At 42.9% G+C, this 25,563-nt stretch overlaps 1 protein-coding gene across 4 annotated transcripts in view; it reads right to left on the reverse strand.

Moving 5' to 3' along the window:
- Window positions 1–25,563, reverse strand: part of PDE8B (phosphodiesterase 8B) — a 327,461-nt gene that overhangs the window by 38,754 nt on the left and 263,144 nt on the right. For all 4 annotated transcript variants that reach the window (XM_040421398.1, XM_040421397.1, XM_040421396.1 and 1 more), the window contains exons 4-12: window positions 23,497–23,556; window positions 19,786–19,843; window positions 17,735–17,823; window positions 14,284–14,362; window positions 8,060–8,200; window positions 6,933–7,021; window positions 2,846–2,906; window positions 681–732; window positions 407–490 (exon numbers count right to left, since the gene is read on the reverse strand). In XM_040421398.1, the coding sequence (XP_040277332.1) occupies window positions 407–490; window positions 681–732; window positions 2,846–2,906; window positions 6,933–7,021; window positions 8,060–8,200; window positions 14,284–14,362; window positions 17,735–17,823; window positions 19,786–19,843; window positions 23,497–23,556 (713 nt within the window). The remainder of the gene's footprint in view (window positions 1–406; window positions 491–680; window positions 733–2,845; window positions 2,907–6,932; window positions 7,022–8,059; window positions 8,201–14,283; window positions 14,363–17,734; window positions 17,824–19,785; window positions 19,844–23,496; window positions 23,557–25,563) is intronic.

Consider the following 25,563-nt stretch of genomic DNA (forward strand, 5'->3'; position numbering starts at 1 on the left):
CCCACACCACGCCCCCCTTTTCCTGCCACCTCGGAAAAGTGGCACAAGTGGGGAAAAGTTGCAGACTCCGCCGCAAATGCGACCGAATCTGCGACAAAACTACTCCAAAAAGTGGCGTACTTCGCTTCATAAATGACCCACTATATCTGTATTCCGCCTATAATGCAAAACAGTGAATGCAGCTCTGAACTATAATGCAGGCTAAAACAGTCCAAGTAATACAACATATTTATAAAGTGATTCCGCCTTCCGTGTAGATTATATCTATATATATATGTATGTATGTATGGTAAAGGTAAATTGTGTTCCACCGTGACAATGCCCTTTAAGAGAACTATAGGTTTTCTTGCAAGACCGATTAAAATCTCCATACACTACGAAATGAGTGACATTTTATATTTCTTACCATCACTGCTTCGTGACGTGATTGACCTTACATCTACTGACTCTTTCCTTCTATTTTTATGCCTGAAGGAATGAGAATGGGACTCTGCAAGAGAATGTTAAGAGCACTTTAATAGAAAGCCGCCATCAGTGATAAGCAGACACTCAGTTTATTCCTAGACGCTGGGTATTATTATAACGGCCTGTATACATTTCTCAGAAACGCGCAGAAGATTCTCCAGCATCTTAAGAAGTTGTATACAGAACTGATAAAAAATGATTGTCTGGCAGATAACCTGTAAGTGCATTGTCTCCTGGGAATTTTTCATCTCGACTTATCTTGTATATCTGAAAATATACAAAAGAGAACCTTGAATCAGTACAAGGGCATGTGATGCTCTCGCAGCCCTTGCATTCACACAACACAGAATTCATATAATTTGCATCCACACATGTTAACAATGAATTTCACAGAAGCAGAACACGAATGTGTGAAGAAGACCTTGTAGAAGGAAATAAAAAATTTACATTAACTGGGGAATGAACAGAACACTTTCCGGTGACCTCCTTTTTTCTTTTTCTTTTTTTGAAAATCGGCTAATGCTAGGGCTCCTCTTCCGCCATCCAAGAGGGCTGAACCGCTTCTCAGACTACCTGATACACTGTGCACCAGTAGCCCAAGACACCTCCTACTTGTCCAGCCCTGCTCTTGGATTGGCCAGCATTGTTCACATGAGCAATGCTGGCCAATCCAAGAGCAGCAAGAATTGTTTTGGTCTGTAAAATGCGCACTATACTACAAGGAAATTTAGACTAGCACATTCATAAAGGTGTACATCCATAAAGCAAACAAAAAACTTGTGGCAGCACACCATTAAACATGCAAACAATAAAACTGGGTAGAATGAATTATTCTGAATTAATATGGTATTATACCTACTATACATGAAAAAAATAGAAGCTCTTTGTGCACATTTTCTATCAAACGTGGGTCAGGCAGTTCTGTTAGTGTTAGGTACCCACCTGCAGAAGCCACCTTGACGCTGGTAGATGGGCCCAACAAACGTTTGATAAAAAATGTGCGCAAAGAGCTTCTATTTTTTCATGCATAGTAGGTATAATACCACTTTAATTCGGAATAATCCCTATTCCCAGTTTTATTGTTTGTATGAGTAATGTTATGCTGTCAAAATGCACACTATGCAACAGGTGGTCAGTGCGGCAATCTTGGATGGCAGAAGAGGAGCCAGGAAACTGGCAGATCTGCAGCTTAAGACAAAAATGAGGGTCCCCATATAAGTGTTCTGTACGTTCCCCTGATTTTTTTTTCTTGAACTGGAGGGTCGCATTAACATTTTATTTACTTTCTCAGGAAGTCTCCGAAAGGTCTAAAATAGTTGTGTGATAGCAGATTGCAAACATTTGGTGGTGGAACTATTTTAGAGCAATTATTTGGCTGTAAAAACACAGTAAAGATTCAGAAGAGTCATAGGCAAATAGCCTGAGAATTGCACTGTAGTCTACAATGGAAAAGCCGCATGCGACTTGCAATAGGCGATTAAAAAAACAACAGTATTGGATTTTTGTGGGATGTCACTCATTGCCTCATAACCCTATTGACAATCATTAGGTGCATGGTTGCAATACGCCGTGTAGCCCCAGCCTATTTCCTTCTAACAACATGTACATGGGTGGCCTGCCTCTATGACATTACGATTTATAGTGGCTAGGCAACAGGGATGTCTGTAGTCTGTAGACTGAATGAAATACATGCTACACATTTACTTTATGCACTAATATATCGGGGTGAATACACCGAATTAGGAACCATTCCACATTTTGCAGCTAGAATACATTCGAATACTCCATAAAACTACAAGATAACTGATTCTTCCCAGAACTCCAGAAGAGTATGTATGGCCTATAAGTCTCCTCACGCCGATTAAGGCGCTCTCCCCAAGGTGAGATAGTACCCCCAAAATCCTAGGCCTCTTACCCAGTTAAGCCTCTGCTCTGCACTGATTTGGGGCAATCACCTCGAAACAGCTGTCTGCAGATGAGGTTCTGGCTTATTTAAAGGGCTTCTGTCACCCCACTAAAGTGATATTTTTTTTTTGGGCTAGTTAAATTAGTTATATAGCGATATATTAAAATATAATAGTGTTCCTTACTTTGATCCAGCAGTTTAGTCAAAAAACGAAGTTTTATCATATGCAAATCCGGTCTCTACCAGCAAGTAGGGCGTCTACTTGCTGGTAGCTACTGCAGAAATCCGCCCCCTCCTCTTGTTGATTGACAGGGCCAGCCGGGATCTCCTCCTCCGGCCAGCCCTGTTGGCATTTCAAAAATCGCGCGCCCGTGTTGAATCTGCGCAGGCGCTCTGAGATGAGGAGGCTCGTCTCCTCTGAACTCCCTCAGTGCGCCTGCGCCGATGACGTCTTCTATTTCGATGATGCAGTACCTGTTTATTGTTGTCAGAAGAACTGCACAGCTTCTTGATAGACACAAAATGTCTAATTTTCCTAGTAACATAAAGACATGCAATAATTAACCAACCATATCAATCACTTCTCAAAACACCAAATATGCAATATAGACAAAATACATTTAAATTTTATTTATGTATGTCTACAATACAGTAAGACCCTCATATCTGCTTGGGAATAGGTTCCAAGCCCCCCCCCTCCCCAACAGGGGCCTGAAACCACGGATAGTAGTGAACGCCATCTGCTGTACATATCGATGATAAAGGAACTTTTTTTTGCCACATCAATATTGCCAGCACCACTGCTCTTCAACTTTTGGGCCTTTATTTAGGGCTAATGCACACAACCGTATGTAATTTGCGGTCCGCAAAAAACGGATGACGTCCATGTGCATTCCGTATTTTGCGGAATGGAACAGCTGTCCCCTAATAGAACAGTCCTATCCTTGTCAGTAATGTGGACCATAATAGGACATGTTCTATTTTTTTGCGGAACGGAAATATGGATATACTGAAACGGAATTAACACCGAGTGCGGAACCATTCACTTCAATGGGTCCGCCAAAAAAAACGGAAGTTACTTTGTGTGCATTCCGTTTTCGTATGCCCGCATGTCCATTCCGGAAAAAATAGAACATGTCCTATTATTGTCCGAATTACGGACAAGGATAGTACTGTTCTATTAGGGGCCAGCTGTTCCGTTCTGCAAAATAAGGAATGCACACGGACGTCATCCGTATTTTTTACATACGGTCGTGTGCATGAGCCCTAGGAGTGTGGATACACTGATTGACATCCTGGGTGGGACCGCATGAGATTCTGTCAGGGTACTGGTACACAGCACATCATTTAAATTCTTCATGTCTATGGAATGGCAGTCAACATGGTTAAGTAAAACCAAGGAAATTGAATCAGAGGATATGGGGGTCTTACTATGCAATATGCCTGAAGGGATTCTTTGAAATTAGAAATAAGGATTCATTCATAGGAAAGCTCGTTCCTGATAATTGACCTGTGTTAAGGTGCCGTTGACACCTGACAAACAAGCAAACAATTTATTGGGTGATCGCATCTTTTATATGACACCAAATATCTCATTTGTGGGCAGCAAACAGGGGGTGGGCTTCTGACAATATGCTAATTGAACGGGGGACAAACAATTGTAATAAAGATAATTCATCATCCTTTCACTATGTGTATGATAAGCCCTTTAAACGAGCAATGATTTGTATGTTGTCAATCAGTGCTTGTTATTGGCCCAGAAGCAGGACCCCAAGATTCCTTATAGTGTATGGACACCTTTGGGGCACGTTTTAGTGCATTGGTTGTATTATGGGATTTAAAAAAACAAAGCAAAACTTTTTCAACTGTATTTTTATAAAAAAATAATTGTTCCATACATTTCAGGCTCCTCAGTCCCATCCAGTGTGAAATCCATCAAACAAGCTCTCTGACAATTCAGTCAGCCCCTCTCTCTGTTTCCTTCAACTAACATCCATTTTGATTTAAAGTGTGCATAAAAGTTTAAACATATTTTTAAACTGTTACAAATGCCCAAAAATTAAAGGGGTTGTGCAGCCTGCTTGTATTGATGACCTCCAGCACCCCCACCAATGAGCTGTTTGAAGAGGAGGTGGCGCTCGATGAGAGCACTGCTTCCTGCCCGTCCTCTCGGAAGCGCAGTGTCATTACAAGGGAAGGTAGCGCGTGCTTGTAATTACACTACGCTGCCACTGCTACGGGGGAGACGACGCATAGTATAATGAAGACGAAGTAGCGCTCAAATGGAGCTCTGCCTCTTTTTCAAACAGCTGAATGGCGGAGGTCCCAGGTGTCAGACCCTGCCGATCAGATATTGATGATCTACCCTGAGGATAAACAGGGCGCCAAGCCCCTTAAATTTCTGTAATATATTTTATTTATAGATTATATTGTTTTACTAGCAAAAGAGGCCCCTGAAGTGTGGTCTTTTAACTGTAGCGAATACAGAATCTGTACAAAGTAGCCATATATGGCGTGTACATTTTATGGATGTGCTGCAGTGTAGTGCACTGTACTGGCAGGAGGACACATCACTGCTTCTTCCTGTGCCCGCTCCGCTGAAACATCAACATAGCACGTACAGTACAGACCAAAAGTTTGGACACACCTTCTCATTCAAAGAGTTTTCTTTATTTTCATGACTATGAAAATTGTAGATTCACACTGAAGGCATAAAAACTATGAATTAACACATGTGGAATTATATACATAGCAAACAAGTGTGAAACAACTGAAAATATGTCATATTCTAGGTTCTTCAAAGTAGACACCTTTTGCTTTGATTACTGCTTTGCACACTCTTGGCATTCTCTTGATGAGCTTCAAGAGGTAGTCCCCTGAAATGGTTTTCACTTCACAGGTGTGCCCTGTCAGGTTTAATAAGTGGGATTTCTTGCCTTATAAATGGGGTTGGGACCATCAGTTGCGTTGAGGAGAAGTCAGGTGGATACACAGCTGATAGTCCTACTGAATAGACTGTTAGAATTGGTATTATGGCAAGAAAAAAGCAGCTAAGTAAAGAAAAACGAGTGGCCATCATTACTTTAAGAAATGAAGGTCAGTCAGCCGAAAAATTGGGAAAACTTTGAAAGTAAGGGCTATTTGACCATGAAGGAGAGTGATGGGGTGCTGCGCCAGATGACCTGGCCTCCACAGTCACCGGACCTGAACCCAATCAAGATGGTTTGGGGTGAGCTGGACCGCAGAGTGAAGGCAAAAGGGCCAACAAGTGCTAAGCATCTCTGGGAACTCCTTCAAGACTGTTGGAACACCATTTCAGGGGACTACCTCTTGAAGCTCATCAAGAGAATGGCAAGAGTGTGCAAAGCAGTAATCAAAGCAAAAGGTGGCTACTTTGAAGAACCTAGAATATGACATATTTTCAGTTGTTTCACACTTGTTTGTTATGTATATAATTCCACATGTGTTAATTCATAGTTTTGATGCCTTCATAGTCATGAAAATAAAGAAAACTCTTTGAATGAGAAGGTGTGTCCAAACTTTTGGTCTGTACTGTAGTTGCAGGATATGTGATGGTGAATTACCAGTGCAGTCCTCGGAGATTCTCGGAGTTAAAAGTCTGTAATTGATGTTATCGCCGATTACAGACTTTACCTCCAGGTGTCTACTGTGCAAAAGAGCAGGCACCCAGGGTGCATGGCGCCCAGTCAGCATATGAACATGCATCATCTTTAAAGACCCGACATGCGCCATACATATACGCCAAATGTTAGGAAGAAACAGCACCTGGACAGAAACCTCAATAGCTGAAAAAAACACTTCCGTTTTTGTCCCCATCATTGTCAATGGGGACAAAACGTAACTGAACAGAACGGAATGCTCCAAAATGCATTCCGTTCCGTTCTCATACCGGAGAGCAGCATGCTGCGGTTTGCTTCCCGTCCTGGGATGCGGAGCAAGATGGATCCCACAATGCAAGTCATGGGGGACGGATCCGTTTTCTCTGACACAATCTGACACAATAGAAAACTGATCCGCCCCCCATTGACTTTCAATGGAGTTCATGACGGATCCCTCCTTGCTATGTTAAAGATAATACAACCGGATCCGTTCATAACGGATGCAGATGGTTGTATTATCAGTAATGGAAGCGCTTTTGCTGAACTCTGCTGGATCCAGCAAAAACGCTAGTGTGAAAGTAGCCTAATAAAAGTTTCCAACCTGTCATTTCTGAAAATTAACCTAGGAAAAATTTGGATTTTCAAATGTCATTTTTACTGATGATATTGTATGTAGCAAAAATTGTGCAGTACCATGTTAGCCAGAATTTTTTTTGGGATGTAGAATACTTTTGTGTTAATGAATACAAAAGCATTATATGAGTGATACTTTTAATAGCTAACAAGAAAAAATCATATTGCAAGCACAGCATTTAGAGGCTGTTATATCAAGATATGCATAGGGAGTAGCATAATTAAGATAATTTTTACTGTAACTCTAGTCAACACATTTAGAAGCACTTTGGAAGTGACTCCTGAAATGTAAAGGTTCTTGTACTCACCCCCCTTGTCCAATAACAGGAGTGACTTTCACATGTTGCTGGATACTGTCTCCTGATTTCCTTCTTGCATAATATATTCCTTGCCATTCCTTTAATTGAGAAAATAAAACATATCAGCATAAGGCCTTATGCACACAACCGTGCAGTTTTTTGGCGGCTCGGATGCGGACCCAAACAACGGTCATGTGCATGAGGCCTAAACTGAATAGAACCTGGAATGTCCCTGGACTAGAAATTGCTATAATATAAAAGAGTATTCATCGTTCCAAAAAAATCACAATTAGTTAAAGAAGTATGTTTGATGTAGTAACATAGTAACATAGTACATAAGGCCGAAAAAAGACATTTGTAGTGAAGCCATTTAACCTACAGACTGTGCATTGTATCCTTTCCTATGCTGTTTTTTGAAAATTAACAGTTTTTCTTGGGCTCTTCCTGAAATGAATTATTCACTGTGCTCAGGTCCTGATATGATGTATCCACTGTGCTCAGGTCCTGATATGATGTATTTGCTGTGCTCAGGTCCTGATATGATGTATTTGCTGTGCTCAGGTCCTGATATGATGTATTTGCTGTTCTCAGGTCCTGATATGATGTATCTACGGTGCTCAGGTCCTGATATGATGTATCTACGGTGCTCAGGTCCTGATATGATGTATTTGCTGTGCTCAGGTCCTGATATGATGTATCCACTGTGCTCAGGTCCTGATATGATGTATTTGCTGTGCTCATGTCCTGATATGATGTATCCACTGTGCTCAGGTCCTGATATGATGTATCCACTGTGCTCAGGTCCTGATATGATGTATTTGTTGTGCTCAGGTCTAGTGCTGCTATGCAGTGTACAAAAAACGATACCATACAGTGCCTATATATTGTACAGTGCCCTACTGTGTCAAAATCACATTTTAATACAAATGTCTAAATAACTATACAGTTCCGCTTCCGCAACACACTGCAAAGTTAAACTAATCTGAGTATTTTACTAATATAAGGCAAAAAAATATACACCCCTCCCAACAATTCAGTCAAGGAGACCATGGTAAAGTTTAGTTCAACTTTTTAAGTCAGAGAGTTATATATTAGAAATTGCAAACGAACACAAAAAAACCTGGAATGTTCAGTACCTTTCCCTTTTTGATACAAGTGTTGATCGTGTCTAATAGATCTGCACGGTTTTTGTCACTTTTTGGAAAGTCTGTGAGTTCCTTGCCCAGGAGTTCTTCCTTGTGGTAGCCCATCATCCGCTCGAAAGCTGGATTAACATACTGACAAGTTAAAAGTAGTTAGAACTGTGAGGTTATTCCCAGATTATCAAAAATACCAAAATAATATTACCAAATATCCCAAAAAAACTAGTCACTAATGAAATAGGTGCTATTTTGCATCAATCTGAAGTTATCTCATGTTTTATTCTCTATTCTTATATACAGCTGCTTAGATCTCACTGTGTGACTGTGATATGAGCGCCATTGGATATGATAACATGTTTTTCAAGAGAAGATATTTCCTTTATATTATTGAAAGCAAATCTCCAAGCAAAAACTTGCAGCTCTTTAAATGTGAAACCTTTAACTCTCATTTAGGACTAAGTTAATTTTTATTTCTAAAAAGGTTGTCCCTCGAAAAATATTCCAGTTTTTAAAACCTGCACCTAGATCTGAATACTTTTATAATTACATGTAATTAAAAATTTAATATAACCACTGAGTTATTCAAAGCAATCTATCTGTCACGATCTCTCCCGTAACAGGGGTCAGAAGATCTAAGAGACTGGCTGCATGTGATGTGATCTGACAGCCTCTTTGGTTTCCCTTGTTTCTGTGTTGTTGATGGTTATGACCACACCTCTTGTCTCAGGTGTAGCTTAAGTGGTCATTCCAACTCCTCTATTTAGTCTGGTCTCACCTATCATGCTATGCGGTTGATAGCTCCTTTCTGGTTGTGGAAGTGCTGGTGTTTGGTTCTCCTCTGAGTTCCTGCTCATCCATGTACTTCGGCGTTAAGTGTCTTTTTCCTATTTCTAGTTTGTTGTATTCCCCTATCTTTTGGTATTAGGCCTGAGGGAGTTTCCTGTTCCTTAAGCTGGGAAGGAACAGGTCATCTTTTGTCCTGACACTATTTCCAGGGCCCTTTATGGTCAGATAGGGCTCTAGGTTCCTGCGTATGAACATTCCTACCATCTGCTCATACTAATAGTAATCAGGGCTCAGTTTAGGGATTCACTAGGTGGTGACTTTCCCCTTTCCCTAGTTTCCAGGCCTAGTACCTTTTCCCTTCCCTCCTGTGTTCGGTGTAGAGTTCACCACCCACACCGCGCCGTGACATTATCAACCGCCACAAACCGTCATTTCTTTTTGTGTCAGTGAGGCTATGGATCCAATCGCTGCACTGGCTAGACAATTGCAGGGTCTGTCTATAGAGGTAGCTGACCTTTGCACGCAGATCCAGGCATCACAGGCTGCTGGTGCCAGTAGTAGTTACCAGGCCTGTCCTGAACCTAAGGTTGCACTTCCGGACAGATTTTCAGGGGGGAAGCGATAATTTCTTTCGGTTCAGAGAGTCGTGTAAATTGTACGTCCGCTCTCATCTGGGGTTGAGACTCAAAGAATGGGTATTATCTTGTCGGTGCTTAAAGAGGACGCTCAGTCTTGGGCTTTTTCTCTACCGACCAGATCACAGTCCCTCCGGTCGGTAGATGATTTTTTTAGAGCTCTGGGTCTTATCTATGATGACCCGGATCTCCCTGGCCGAGACCAAGTTACGTGGTTTACAACAGGGAGAACGTTCTGCGGAGATCTATTGCTCTGAATTTAGGAGATGGGCTACGGATACGGAGTTGAATGATCCAGCTCTCCGTAGCCAATTCTGTCAGGGATTATCCAAAAGGCTAAAGGACGCGTTCTGAGTCATTGGAAGTGGCTATGTCCCTTGCTGTACGTATGGATAGACGCCTGAGAGAGAGAGATCTAAGGTCCCTCACTCTCAGGGCAAACTATCATATAACGTGGCGGCTTCCTCTGACACCTTGGGTGGAGAGACTCCTAAGTTTATGCCTGGTGACGAACCTTTGCAGCTAGGGGGAGCTACCCCTAGGCCTGCTTGCAAGAGTTTTAGTCATAAGAAGGGAGTATGTTTTTTCCTGTGGAAAAACAGGACATTTTGTTAATGTTTGTCCTTACTTTCAGCGTCAAGGTGAAAACAAAACAAAAAATCCCATCTTACTCTTGGTGGTGTGAGTTGGGAGTCAGAGAACTTACTTTTGTCATTTACTGGTAGTACCAGATTTCTCCTGTCTGCTTTGGTGGCGCTAGAGTCCAAAACTGTGGGAATTGAGGTGTTTATTGACAGTGGGGCAGGGGTTTACCTAGTTGATGGTCAGTTCGTTCGTTTTCATGGGTTAACAACAAGTTCATTAGAGAAAAATATTTCGGTGTTTGCAATAGACTCCGCACCACTTACTCAGAAATGTTTGTCACAGATGGTGCAGGACATCCGTCTAAGAGTGGGTGATTTTCATCAGGAATCCATTTCGTGCTTTGTGCTGCAGGGTCTGCCTGCTCCGTTGGTTCTGGGTTTACCATGGTTGAGCAAACATAATCCTACCATTGACTGGCAAGTGAGACAGATTCTCGATTGGAGTGATTATTGCATGGACAACTGTCTTAATACATCTCTTTCTGTCTTGACCACTAAAGCTGTTCCCACTTTAATTTCAGATTTTTCTGATGTATTTTCTGAGAGTGGTTGCCAGGGTTTACCTCCACACCGGGAATAGGATTGTCCTATCAATCTCATTTCCGGAGCGAAGTTGCCCAAATCTAGGTTATATAACCTTTCTGAACCCGAAAGAGCAAGAGAGTTTTGCTAAGGGACATATTAGACCTTCCAAGTCCCCAGTGGCAGCAGGGTTTTTCTTTGTAAAGAAGAAAGACGGAACTCTTAGGCCATGTCTGGACTTCCATGAGCTCAATCGGATTACGGTGCATGATCCTTACCCCCTTCCTTTGATTCCTGACTTGTTTAATCAGATTGTTTGTGTCAAGGTGTTCTCCAAGTTAGACCTAAGGGGGGAATATAATCTGGTCAGGATCAAGGAAGGGGATGAATGGAAGATGGCGTTTAATACCCCAAAGGGGCCTTTTGAGAGTCTGGTCATGCCGTTTGAGTTAACTAATGCTCCTGTGGTTTTCCAGCATTTTGTTAATGATACCTTTCATCATCTGGTGGGGAGGTTTGTTGCTGTGTATCTGCATGACATCCTAATTTATTCTCCAGATATGGAAACTCATCAGGATCACGTGAGACAGGTGTTACAGATCCTAAGAGAGAATAAATTGTATGCTAAGATGGAGAAATGTGTATTTGCAGTTCAGGAAGTGCAATTCCTGTGTTACCTACTCTCATCTTCAGGTTTTGGTATGGATCCAGAGAAGGTCCGTGCTGTGTTTGACTGGGATCGACCCAAAAATCTGAAAGCGCTTATGCGTTTTTTGGGGTTCCCCAACTACTACTGTAAATTCATTTTTGAACTACTTGACTGTGGTTAAACCTTTAACGGACATGACTAGGCAAGGTTTGGTTGTCTCAGTCTGGTCTGATGCGGCATTATAAACTTTTTCTACGGTGAAGGAATGTTTTTCTTCTGTTCCTATACTGGTGCAACCGGATGTGTCACAGCCATTCATTGTGGAAATTGACGCATCCGATGTAGGGGTAGGAGCAGTCTTGTCGCAGGGTCCTTCACCTAGTAAATGGCGCCCATGTGCATTCTTCTCTAAGAAAATCTCAGCTGCAGAAAGGAATTATGACGTAGGTAATAGAGATTTGGTGGCCATTAAGTTGGCTTTTGAGGAGTGGCGTCATTGGTTGGAAGCAGCAATTCATCCTATTACTGTGCTTACTGATCACAAAAATCTGGCTCACCTGGAGTCGGCTAAATGACCGATCCCAAGGCAGGTCAGATGGTCATTTTTTTACCAGATTTAATTTCATCGTCACCTATCGCCCTGGGGTTAAGAACATCAAGGCTGATGCTTTGTCGCATACAGTAGCTTTCCTGGGGGGGTGATTCGGAAGATCCTGGTCCGATATTGTCTGAAAGGGTAGTTATATCCGCCCTATATCCTGACCTTGAGGCAGAGGTGTTGGAGGCCTAGGGAGATGCACTGGATTCTTGTCCTCCAGGGAAGTTGTTTGTTCCTTCTAAATTACATCACAAGGTGTTCGAGGAATATCACTGTACGGTTCTCACAGGACACCCTGGGAGCAGATCAACTGTCGATCTTATCTCTCTTAGATTCTGGTGGCCGGAGTTGCGTAAGTGTGTTGAGGACTATGTGTCTGCTTGTAATACTTGTGCACGTGCTAAGGTGACACATACTCGGTCTTCCGGATCTTTACTCTTGTTGCCCATCCCGGCCCGACCTTGGACTCATTTAATCATGAATTTTATCACAAATTTACCTTATTCTTCAGGAAAAACTGATTTTGGTGTTTGTTGATCGCTTTAGTAAGATGGCTCACTTTATAGCATTGCCAGGTCTACCTAATGCTAAAACTCTTGCATAAGTGTTTGTCGATAACATCGTGAAATTACATGGTATTCCTTCTGATGTGGTGTCTGATAGGGGGACTCAGTTTGTTTCCAAATTCTGGAAGGCATTCTTTTGATTGGAAGCAATGGTCAACTGAACAGCATGCAAGCGCTGAAGGTCCCGTGAGAATCGAAGAAGTTAAGACTGAGAGACATTTAAAAGGTGAATCTTTTTTTTAAAATTTATTTCATACAGGCCCCTGCTCTCTGTCACTTAAATAAATCTTACACAACACCTTCAAAAAAAAATTCTTTTACTACACAATAACTGATGGACATGAAATAAAAACTTTCTATATACTTATCTTACAGTTTCTCATCTGTTCGCATCGGGAGGATGCTCTCTATATACCATTATGCATTGTGCCTATTAAAGCCCCCTTTACACAGGCTGACACAACAGGCAATTATCAGAAACGATCTGTTAGTTCCTGAGAATTTGCCTGTTGCCAGGAGAGGTAAGAACTGCATTTACAAGCAGCAATCACCTCCGATTTATGGGGATAAGGGATTGCTGCTGCGATTGCTCATCCCCATGAAGAATCATCATTTCTGGGCAGCAGATCCCTGTTTGCAAAGGACAATCTGCTGTTCAGAAATGATGACTTAGGGGACTGCACCAGTAATACTTTCACCTGATGAACAAGCGTTTGGTCATTGATCAGGTAATTGGTGGTGCCTTTACACAGGGCAATTATTGGGAACATGCATTCCTAGGAATGCTCCTTCCTGATAATTGCCCAAAAAATTGACCCATGTAAAGAGGACTTTACTTCTCAACCTGTAGGCTACTTTATCTGTCCTCATGCTGTGAATTTAATGCATTGAAATGTGTATGATCACCGCCGTGGGGGTTCTTTCTTATCACTGAGTAAAGCGAACGTGGACTACTGGCATAGTCCACAGTGATAAATCACTTGATTGTAACAGCCAGACAAGCAGACCATTTTATATGGGGACTGTGACAAATGACGAGCAGAGGTGCAGGAACAGGCAAGAATCAGTAAAGTCATACTTTTGCTTAAATGGCTTCTGTCACCCCACTAAACTCATATATATTTTTTTGTGTACTTATAATCCCTATCCTGCGATATATCTATACATTATGTTATTAATCATTTTCGTTCAGTAGATATGTCAAAAAACGGACTTTTATAATATGCTAATTACCTGTCTACCAGCAAGTAGACGCCCTACTTGCTGGTAGCAGCCGCAAAAAAACACCCCTCCTCCTGTTGATTGACAGGGCCAGCCGCGATCTCCTCCTCCGACTGGCCCTGTCAGCATTTCAAAAATCGCGCGCCTGTGTTGATTCGGCGCAGGCGCTCTGAGATAAGGAGGCTCGCCTCCTCAGCACTGAAATGCTGACAGGGCCAGTCGGAGGAGGAGAAGATCGCAGGCTGGCCCTGTCAATCAACAGGAGGAGAGGCAGTTTTTTGCGGCTTCTATCAGCAAGTACGTTTTTTGACATATCTACTGAACGAAAATGATTAATAACATAATGTATAGATATATCGCAGGATAGGGATTATAAGTACACAAAAAAAAATTAAAATGAGTTTAGTGGGGTGACAGAAGCCCTTTAAGCAATTGAGGCCTATACAGAGGTTACTGCTGGATGTCTCGTTACACTCCATCCACTAATTACACTTCCTTATGGAGGGACAAGCTGATGCCGATCTAGCTGCTGAACGTGGACAATCACAATGATACTATAAGCACATTAATATCTAGAAAGGAATCTGTTGTCTGTACCTGGATGATATGTTCTTCACTTGTGATTTCTATGGCTTCCTGACAATGATCCAGCGCTGTAAATATTGAATTGCAGGATCTGCAACACATCCGTATAAAAGGGACATATGCTGTCAAATAGCTGCAGAAAGGTGGATGCAGAAGGCTCCAGGGGGCCGAATGCACTCAGTCACAATTCACTTAAGCATAGATCAATGATAGTTCAGTTTTAGAATAAACGGCCGTAGGGACAAGTAATGGCACTTAATTTGAGGCAGTTTATATTGTCTCGTTCTAGCTGATTGATGTTCAGTACGAATCATTACTCAGACTTCACAGCGGCACAATGTCAACCACAGTAGCATTATATAATCATAGGAAACATAATAGTAATAATACAAATAAATGTATTCTATCTATGTCTGCACACAGGGATGACTCCAAACATGTGGACCCATTCACTTCAATGGGGCACCAAAAGATTCGGACAGCACACCCATGTTCCACGGCCCAGCAAGAAACAGAACATGTCCTATTCTTGTCTGTTTTACGGACAAGGATAGGACAGTTCTATAGAGGGCAGGATGTTCCGGAAAATGCGGAACATGTGCCTGGTATCCGTGTTTTGCAGATCCGCAATTTGCAGCCTGCAAAACATGGTACGGCCGTGTACATGAGGCCTAAGAGTCTTTTTACTTTAGCCCCTTTCAGGCTGTAACGACTGCCGATCTAAGCTATGGCAAGTCAATAAGCACTCATTTAAAGGGTCTTATACACAGTCCGTCCACAATGTATGGGGTATTGGGGGGCATCATATCCCTCTCCACGGGAGAAATATGCTGCAGACAAAGGTTTATTCTTATGTGAACATAAAATATGTCATCAGCTTAAAAACTTAAGTTTGTCTCTCATCGTTGGGCTGTTTAGAGGGTCTGATGATCGGCCGAGCCAACATCGTATGCCATAAAATTAATTAGCTCAATCCGTTACTAAGAGGCTGATGATAATGTAATGGTGGCACTGTTTGCTGATTGGGACTCTATGTAATCACATGAATTGCACATATGTTATAACTTCTTTTCATGCCAATATGAAAACCCTATTAAAGGCTATGAACACCTTCAGGGGGGTGTTGTGTAATTTTTTTTATGATTGCATTTTACTGATTTTGGGATTAAAAAAAACTTTTTTTTTTACATGGTCTTTATTAAAAATTGTCAGCAGTTTTTGTCATAAAGGGTTAACTCTCTGCCCACCTGTGAACATCTAATTTTCACTTTCACTCTGAGCGGTTATCTGCCTGCTATGTAAATCCCTTATGTGGCGAAACTAACCTCGCCACTGGGTTTTGGAGGGGCCTGGTTGCCAGCCTCTTGCCCAAGGATTATGGGCCCTCTCATCAGCCCATGCTAAACTAAAACCCCATGGCGATTTGACTGTGTTTGTGGCATCTGAGTGCTGTTTGGATATTTTGAGCGCTCAGATCCAAGCCATCTGGGGATATGTTAAATGTCTATGTTACTGTAATGGTTGGGACATTGTATATTTAAATAGTGATGTCTGTCCTATTGTCCCCACGTGTGTATTTCCTTTTGTCCTGAGAGATAATTGAATTACTCCTCGGTTGTCTCCAGGACAGAAGACATTGTGTATTCTCCTGCCTGTGATAATTACATCAACCCATTGTGTAAGGTAATTGTATAATAGTCAGAGGGGAGGATTTTGTGTGGGAGTGTTTTACTGTATTGTACGTGTTTATTGGTTGTTTTTGCAAAACCCTGTGGGTGGTACTGATGTGTACCAATGTTATATAAGATCAATAAACGCACAGCTCTGGGTGACCACTGCTTGACCCTCAACACGGAGCCTCGTCTCGTTCTTGGGGGGATTCACTGTATGCTGTTAGAGACTGATTGCTAGGAGTGTAAGCCGCTTGGGTGCGTTTCCTATTCGTCTGCTAGCAGCTATTCGTGAGGTTCCGTTCGGAGTTTGGGACATTCCCTTGTATGCCGTTACACCTTATCTACTAACAGCTCATAAACACTTATGTAAGCCATATTCTTATCAGTAAGGTAAGAATTGAGCTACAATGAGTGTTTATGAGGTCAGGAGACCAGAGAAAGGAGGGAAACAGTATAAACATAGATCCTGGTACCAGAGAATCTCATGTCTGTACAGAGTATGTAAGGGGCTATAATTTTTTTAATAAAGGCCAATTAAAACAAACAGTTAATTTTAAGTTCAAAATGAGTACAATAATAAATAAATAAATAAACATCTCCCTCACAGGTATCCATAGCCTTAGATTTACATACTAGTTCTAGTTAAACCTGAGCACAGAAAAGAATAGGGACTGGCGCTGCTGCATGAGAGGGTGAATTTCAGATTGAGTACATTTCTCTTGATCTCAGTTGAGGACTGGATCAGTCCTTTCGTCAGGACAGTACATCCAACAAGTCTTCCGATCCCTCATGCAGCAGCTCCGGCTAATAGAACCCCCTTTCATTTCTTCCTGACAGAGATGTCCCATGAAGCCCTATCCCTTTTTTTCTCCTTAAAGGGGTTGTCCGACCCCCTAACTAAAATGAATTACTGCCAGGAATATGGGCAAAATAAAGAAATAAAAGCCACTCACCTCTTTAAAGCATCTCCATTCCAGCGACGAGGGTCCCAGTCAGAGGTTTGATGTCCTGTCCATGGTCATGTGCACTGCTGCAGCCATTTACTGGCCTCAGTGGTGATCTGTCCCTTTAGTGGCACATGATCACTGAGCCTCTGCGGTTATGGACAGCTCGGGAACATGTCACTGCTGGGAGTGTAGATGACCACAGATGAGACGCCACACTTCCAGCCAACAGGGGACTGTCAGCAGAGGGAATAGGAACAAGATTCAAGAGGTGAGTGGCTGTTTTCTTTATTTTACACACATTCCCAGTGGTCATTTATTTTGGTTTGAGGGCTGGACAAGCAATACATTATGTAAACACACTGCAGCCATTAGTTAGTAGTATTTGGCTAGAGATTGCTGATTGAACAGACCAGAACATAAAGGTGGATTTAGACAGGCCGACTGATTGTCGGGAAGGAAGCGTTCCTTTCCGACACTCGGCTGCTTGTTCAACGCAGTGATCTCCTTCACTGTATGAAGACAAGGGATAGCTATAGCGATCCCTCGTCCTCATACAGAATCATGGCTTCTGAGCAGCAGATCGCTGTTTAGACCACACAATCTGCTGCCCAGAAACTATGATCGATGGTGCCTGGATGAACGACAGGATCACTAGATGAACAAGCGTTTCACTCATTCATCAGGTGATCGGCGGCACATTTAGACGGCCAGATGATCGGGAACGACTGATAATTTGGACAATTATTGGCACGTCTAAATGCAGCTTAACCCCACATTGCCATTTTTGTTTGATACTATTGAACAGCTATTAGTCTCAAAAATGAAGTAAATTCATTCACCTACCTTAGCTTGAACTGAGATCGCACCTCTCCATGCTCTATCTGGATTAATTCATTGTAACAAGCAATCATACTAAAATTCTCCATAAATCTCTGAAAAATATATAGTATGCCTATCAGTCCACAGGCAAATGTTGGCTTTCATGAGCTCATGATCCTATTGTTTTGCTGGGAGGGTAGAAGGTGGCTGGCAGCGCCAAGCATTCAGAGCAGAACACATACACACAGTCGCTATATTGGTCTGCAACTCTGAATGCTGTAATTAACTTGTTATTACTTCCATCATTTTCATTCATTTAAAAGAGCTGTCTCTCTAGGACAGTGATGGGGAACCTTGTAGAGGCCGAGTGCCCAAACTGCAACCCAAATCCCACTTATTTATCGCAAAGTGCCAACACAGCAATTTAACCTGAATATTACAATCCAATATAGTATATCTTCCATGTACTTTATCATTTAGTTATAATATCCTGCCGACATCCAATGCGCTGTCTGTGCTGTTCATAGCGCGCCCTACGCTGATGAATGGCAGGGAAAGTCTAAGGCATATTTGTACACCATAGTCTTTTTTCAGAGTGTGGGTGCCAACAGAGAGGGCTCTGAGTGCCACCTCTGCCATAGGTTTGCAACCACTGCTCTAGGACAATCCCATCTATGTTCCCTATCAGGGACTTCATAGAGAGGAGTCTTCTGCATGGGACCCCAATATAAGCCACATCAGAGAGCTACTGTCACCCCTCCTGACATGTCTGAGTAACTACACGCATTCCCCATGTAATAACAATTCCAGAGAATCTACTGTACTGACTCTATGTTGTGTTGTTCCTTTGTTATTCCTGCCAGAAGTTTAGGAATAAATTGCCAGCAGCCTGTGTGTCTCTGCACAGTCTGCCACTGGCAGCACCGACTGGATAGTGTCCGACTGTGCAGGATAACACCCAGCTGGATCATTATAGCAGAGTGCTGACAAACTTCTAACATGAATAATTGAGGAATGACACAAAATAGAGTAATTAGAGTAGATTCTACATAATTGTTATTACATAGAGAATGCAAGTTGTTACTAAAACAGACATGTCAGGAGAGGTGACAGGTCCTCTTTAAGAGTGGGCACCATGTAACACCAAATCTCTCCTGTAGTGGCCGCCCTCAGCTTCTGGGCTCCATCCGGGGCCTCTGTCACAGAGTTTGTCAAAAATAGTGGAGAGAAAAGTCCTGCTGCAGGACTTTTTTTTTCCTCTACGAAAACGTTCTCTTAAAGGGAGTCTGTCACCAGATTTTGACCTTATAGACCGCTTACATAGCGCTCTAGCATAGCAGTCTATGATTCTAATGGTACCCTTGATGTTTTCTTCTGAAGTTCCCCCAAGGCAAAAACAGACTTTTATTCATATGTAAATTAGGGCTCGCAAGTGCCCAGGGGCGGCGTTCACCTCGTTGGTGCCCAGGCTGTTCTGCCTCTTTTCGTCATATCCCCGCCCCAGCCTCTTCCTCTGCCCGCCCCGCTCTTCCTTTGCGTCCTTCTTCTCTGCAGCGAGATCCCGCGCCTGCGATATCCATTGCTTGGCCGGGGCATGCGCACTGCGATGCCCATTGTGGGTGTCTCTGGTCCGCCTCATCGCGGCTGTTTCTCACCGTTGGCTGGCGCATGCGCAGTATCTACTGCGATGCCGTGCCCACAATGGGCATCGCAGTGCGCATGCCCCGGCCAAGCAATGGATAGCGCAGGCGCGGGATCTTGCTGCAGAGAAGGAGGACGCAAAGGAAGAGCGAACTTGCGAGCCCAAATTTACATATGAATAAAAGTCCGTTTTTGCCTTGGGGGACTTCACAAGAAAACATCAAAGGTACCATTAGAATCATAGACTGCTATGCTAGAGCGCTATGTAAGCGGTCTATAAGGTCAAAATCTGGTGACAAAATGGATCCCATTATAGTCAATAGGATCTGTTAGGCTCCGCTCCTGTCAGTTATGGGCCGAATCCACGACTTCCGTCATTTTCGTTAGAAGTAGAAGAACAGAAATAATAAGCGCTGATGTAAAAGTGCCCTTACCCTATTGAATCCTGCATGGAGAATAGGGAGGACTGACATCTCCTCTTGATCGAGTCCCCTGAGGTAAAACACAGATATCATTGTCATATTACTACATACTTTCATATATATTGGGAGTTAGGAGGGGGAGGGGCACACACTTGGCTAGATTCTCGATGTGTGCAGCATGTAATCGAGAATTTGTACTTTTCTAGAAAAATCCATCACCATCCACTTCATCATTGCAATTCTGAATCATTTTGGAGCATATATTCTGTAACAGGCTCCATTCAATTGTATGTGGATGACTGAAATATTTATAGCAATCTGTTCTCCACAAAAATACAAAATTTAACCCAAAAAGGAAATTAAATGGTGGCTAATTTGGAAAAAGTAGATGACAGGCAGATAGATAGAAAGGATTGTCACTTGGAAAAAGGGATTTGAAACAGATTTGAAACTCACCTATCAGAAGAATGAATGGGTCACGATCATTAAAGTGGTTGGCCACCTCATGGACAGGCCTGCAAAGGGAAGCATACTTACCTGCTCCCCGCCACTTTTACTCCCCGGCCTCGGCTGCCTCGCCAGACTCCCCCACAGTCGCTATCTGCTTTATTTGACCAACTGACATGATGCAAGGCGAGCAGGTCACTGGTAAGCAGGTAAGTATGCTTCCTTTGTAGGTCTGCCCAGGAGGAACGGTTGCCAAAAAACCCAAAAAGATGGCTAACCGCTTTAAAGGTGTCCAGATGTTGAGACCAGGTTCACTGTCCAGATGTTGAGACCAGGGGCGGACACAGACAGCAGAGAGCCCCTGTGCAAGGAATGTACCTGGGCCTCCCAACCCCCCGCCCCCTTCCCCAAAACAGTAGGTTTACGGTATGTATATATATTTTTCATACTACACCATGCCTCTAACTTTGCCCAAAGCATAACTGTACACACTCAGTCCCCTTAATGCCCCCACATAGTAATTATTCCCCCTTTGTACCTTCACATAGTAGTAATGCCCAAATGTGCCCCCTTCACAGTAGTTATGCCAAGAGATGCCCACTTCACAACAGTTATGCCCAGATATGTGCCCCTTCACAGTAGTTATGCCCAATGATGTGCCCCTTCACAGTAGTTATGCCTAATTATGTGCCTCCTTCACAGCACTTATGCCCAGATATGCGCCCCTTCACAGCAGTTATGCACAAATCTGTGCCCATTTCACAGCAGTTATGCCCAGATATGTGCCCCTTCACAGTAGCTGTGCTCAGATGTGCCCCTTCACAGTAGTTATGCCCAGATATGCCCCTCCACAGTATCTATGCCCAGATATGTTCCCCTTTACAGTAGCTATGCCCAGATATGTGCCCCCTTCACAGTAGCTATGCACAGATATGTGCCCCCTTCACAGTAGCTATGCCAAGATATGTGCCCCTTCACAGTAGTTATGCCCAATGATGTGCCCCTTCACAGTAGTTATGCCTAATTATGTGCCTCCTTCACAATAGTTTTGTCAAGATATGTGCTCCCTTCACAATAGTTATGTCCAGATATGCGCCCACTTCACAGTAGTTATGTCCAGATATGTGCCCATTTCACAGTAGCTATGCCCAGATATTGTCCCCGCTTCACAGTAGCAGTGTGATGTTTGACACTACATCGTGCTGCTGCTGTGGAGCCAGGGCCATATTTAGATATTATACTGCCTTAGGCACTTTAGAGCCGGCTCCCCCCCCCCCCCCCCCCACTGAAGTCCATATTTTTTAAATAGCGGATGGTAAATTGCTCCCTAGGCCTTCAGCTATCCCTCAGGACTCCCTCATAAGCTTGCACAATTAAAGGGCTCACCTGTTCCATGTGCGCTTGGCAGCTGAAGACATCTGTGTTGGTCCCATGTTCATATGTTCCCGCATTGCTGAGAAAAATGATGTTTTATTATATGCAAACAAGGGCGTTACGATTACTCCTAGAGGCTCCGCTCTCTCTGTAGCTGCCACGCCCCTCTGCACTTTGACATGACCAGTTGTGATGACATTTTCACTGCCAGGCCCTGTCAAAGTAGACAGGGAGCGGCAGTTGAAAATAAATCAGATCCTCTAGGTGTAATGGCAACACCCCTGTTGCTCCTAGAGGATCATTTGCATAAATGAAAACATCATTTTTCTCAGCAATGCGGGCACATATGAACATGGGACCAACACAGATGTCTTCATCTGCCAAGCACACATGGAACAAGTCAGACAGTTTTGTAGGTTCAAAACTGATGACAGATGCCCTTTAAAGCAGCTGTCTGGGTTCAGAGCTGAACCCGGACATATCTCCTTCTCCCCCCACTCAGCCCCTCTGACATTTCATACTCTGATGCTCTCCCTTGGCCTGTGCTGTAAAGCATAGGACAAGGGCTGTTTTGTTTACAGCCCTAGCAGTGTTCCCGGTACCCCTACAGTGCCCTCAGTACTAATAAAGCACCCCTAATAGAAATAAGACCAATCTATAAGGCACTCATATGGAGCCCTCAGTACTAAGGCCCGCCACCACTGCCCATAGTATTTGTAATGTTCCCTGCAGTGCCCCCTATAATTATTATGCCTTCTGCAGTACCCCCTGGAGTTATAATCTTCTCTGTAGTGCCTCCATAAATTATAATGACTGTCCTCTCTCTACAGTCTTCTATACAATACAGTGCCATGTAAATAACATCACTCCTCTCCCTCCAGTCTTCTATACCATGCAGTCCCATGTAAATAACACCAGTCCTCTCCCACCAGTCTTCTATATGATACAGTCCCATGTAAATAACCTCTCTTCCTTACAGTCTTCCGTAATATACAGTCCCATTTAAATAACACCAGTCCTCTCCCTCCAGTCCCATGTAAATAATCTCTTCCTTATAGTCTTCTATAACATATAGTCCCATGTAAATAAGTTAAATCCCCTCTTTCATCCCCTCCAACACATAGTCCCATATAAATAACATTACTCCTTATCCTCAAGTCCTCTCTAATATTCAGTCCCATGTAAATAACACCAGTCATCTCCCCCTAATCATCTGTAACATACAGTCCCATGTAAATAACACCCATCCCCTCCCTTCAGCCCCAGGCCAGTTAAATAACATATTTCCCTCCCACTAAGCAGGGAGGAGGTTTAATAGGGGAGAACCACATCTCCCAGCATTTCACAGGTCTCCACTGCTGAGCGCTGCCTTTTTCTGTACTGGTCACATGATGGTGACCTCATCACAGGTCCTATCACCACTTCCAGTGTTGAAAATATCACATGACTATGATGTCATCACAGGTCCTTCAGCTATGGAGTATAGGCAGAACAGGCAGCAGATTCACAGTAAGTCCTAATCAGGGCCCCCCCTCCCTCTCTGGGCCCCTGTGCAGCTGAACCAGCTACATAGGCGATATAAAAGCGAGGATCCTGACCTTATCAAGAGTTGTCCTGATTATACTGCCCCTTAAGAATATATTATATACAATGCATAGTCTTTCTTCACTGAAGAGTGAATACTTCTTTAACATTTGTTGTAGACTAAATGTATAAGTAACCATTAAAAATGGTGTTCAAATGCTGACACAATTTGCCTGATACATCATCAGGCCTTGTCCAGTGATCATTAACACCTTTCTCTAGATAAAACCATATTCATTTTGGATCCTGTTTTCTCAGGTAAATGCAAAAAAAAATATTAAATAAAATGTAAAATCTAAACCACGTTTAGTAACTTACACACGTGGAACCACAGCCAGGATTGTAGTGTGCTCTGATGGCTTTGTAGCTCGTATTGACCTGTCAAAAGAGGACAATAAAAAAACTCAAATGTTGGGTGCACACAGCAGAGGGATACAGATTAAAAATTACTACAAATGTTAATAATGATAATAGTAAGGTACTTAAATACCCCCTGGACTTACTGTAGAATAGTCACAAGAATTATATTCTAAAGCATGTATTAACTCTGGCAGGCCGAAATATATAGAGATAAACTCAGTAGTAGATGACAGGAACCAAATGAGGATTCACAGCCACTGCCCCAAACAATGTCAGTAAACAGGAGAAGATGAGACAATGGGAAAGCCCTGATGTCTGCAACATAATTCTCCCTTCAGGACTGGCAGAAGAGGTCTTAATCCTGAATTTACCTGGATTTGTTGCATAAATGGCTCTTATCAATCTCTCAGCACAGATGTTTCTACAGGAGCTGTTACCCAGAACTTTCCTTCAACCCTTTCATTGAACAAGTTACTCAAGGATCTTCTGAACTACATACTACAACCTTGTTCACCTTTCCATGTCTGCTTGATATTTGTGGAAAATACATCCATAGTTCAATCCCTAAAAAAAAAAATCGGTGTTTTGCCCGTGTGTCCGTTTTTTGCCTTTGCTGAAAATTAATTTCCAGAGCATCTCTTACTAATTGTCCATGAAAAACCACTGCCAGAACATGGATTGTGTCAGTGGTTTTTCATGGACCCATAAACTCCAATGGGCGTGTTTAGACAGCATCACAGACCAAAGTCTAATGTATGAACAAACACATTAAGTCAATGGGTATATGTGCTGTCTGTAGGGAACATGGACTGCACATGTCTGAGTCAACTGAAGTGTGAACGAAGCCTGAGGCTGACCAGAGACAAGAACAGGTTGGATATCTATGAACAGACCTTAAAGGGAGACACATGCTTAAAATGGGAACAATTAAAGACAAATCCAACATAAAAAAATAAAAAATTGTATTTTGAAAGGGCCATAAACCGAGAACCCAACTTTCCACATATTTTTCTCGTGCTGGGTTCACATCTACATTTGATTTTCTGTTTTTATTTTCTGGCTCAGGGACAGAAAAACAGAAAATAATGTTTCCAAAGACAACATTACATGAGCAGAAAGCACCTTCATTGCAACTAGTGGGTTCAGGTTGTACAGTGTGTCTGGAATGAGAACTCTTTATGTTTCATTTATATCCTTCGGAAACACATTTCGGGAAGAGGAGGGGGGGAGTTAATTAAATGAAAAAATAATTAACATAATTAAAAAAACACAATTTGGTGCGTTAAAACCGGAACAAAAAGGATGTAAACCGAAACAAATTTGTCCATTTTTTTGCCTGGTCCGTCAAAAAACAGATGTAAGGGTACTTTCACACTAGCGGCAAGGAACTCCGGCAGGCTGTTCCGGCGGGTAAACAGCCTGTCGGATCCGTGCTGCTGCTAGTGCACGCGTGCCCCCAGACTACCGCTCCGGCCCCATTGACTATAATGGGGGCGGGCCGGAGTTCCGGCGTACTTGTATTCCGTCCGCCTCTCGGCATGTTTGCCGTGCTGCCGCCGGAACTACGGCCCGCCCCCATTATATTCCATGGGGTCGGAGCGGTAGTCCGGGGTCACACGTGCACTAGCGGCAACACGGATCCGACAGGCTGTAAACCCGCCGAAACAGCCTGCCGGAGTTCCTTGCCGCTAGTGTAAAACTAGCCTAAAATTAATACTTTGATCAGTTAAAACACTGGATAATGTCCATCCATTTAGACGGATCCTGAAAAAAACCAGATAATGTCCATCTGTTTAAATCCTTTTTAAGCTTTACGGTGTAAAAAAAAACCCCACTAAACTGATCTGTTTAAAACGAATCTGTCAGCGCAGATGTGAACCCAGCCTTATTAGCCTGATGTTCTTGGTAGACAACCACTCTTAGCTCCTACATGTATCTCCTACTTTAAACTTATGTGGCCGTGGTGGAGATCGGACTTGAATTTAGAACAAACAGCAGTTGGGCTTACAGCCCCATGGACCTTCC

This window comes from Bufo bufo, chromosome 2 (genome assembly GCF_905171765.1).
Source record: "Bufo bufo chromosome 2, aBufBuf1.1, whole genome shotgun sequence".
Classification (NCBI taxonomy): domain Eukaryota; kingdom Metazoa; phylum Chordata; class Amphibia; order Anura; family Bufonidae; genus Bufo; species Bufo bufo.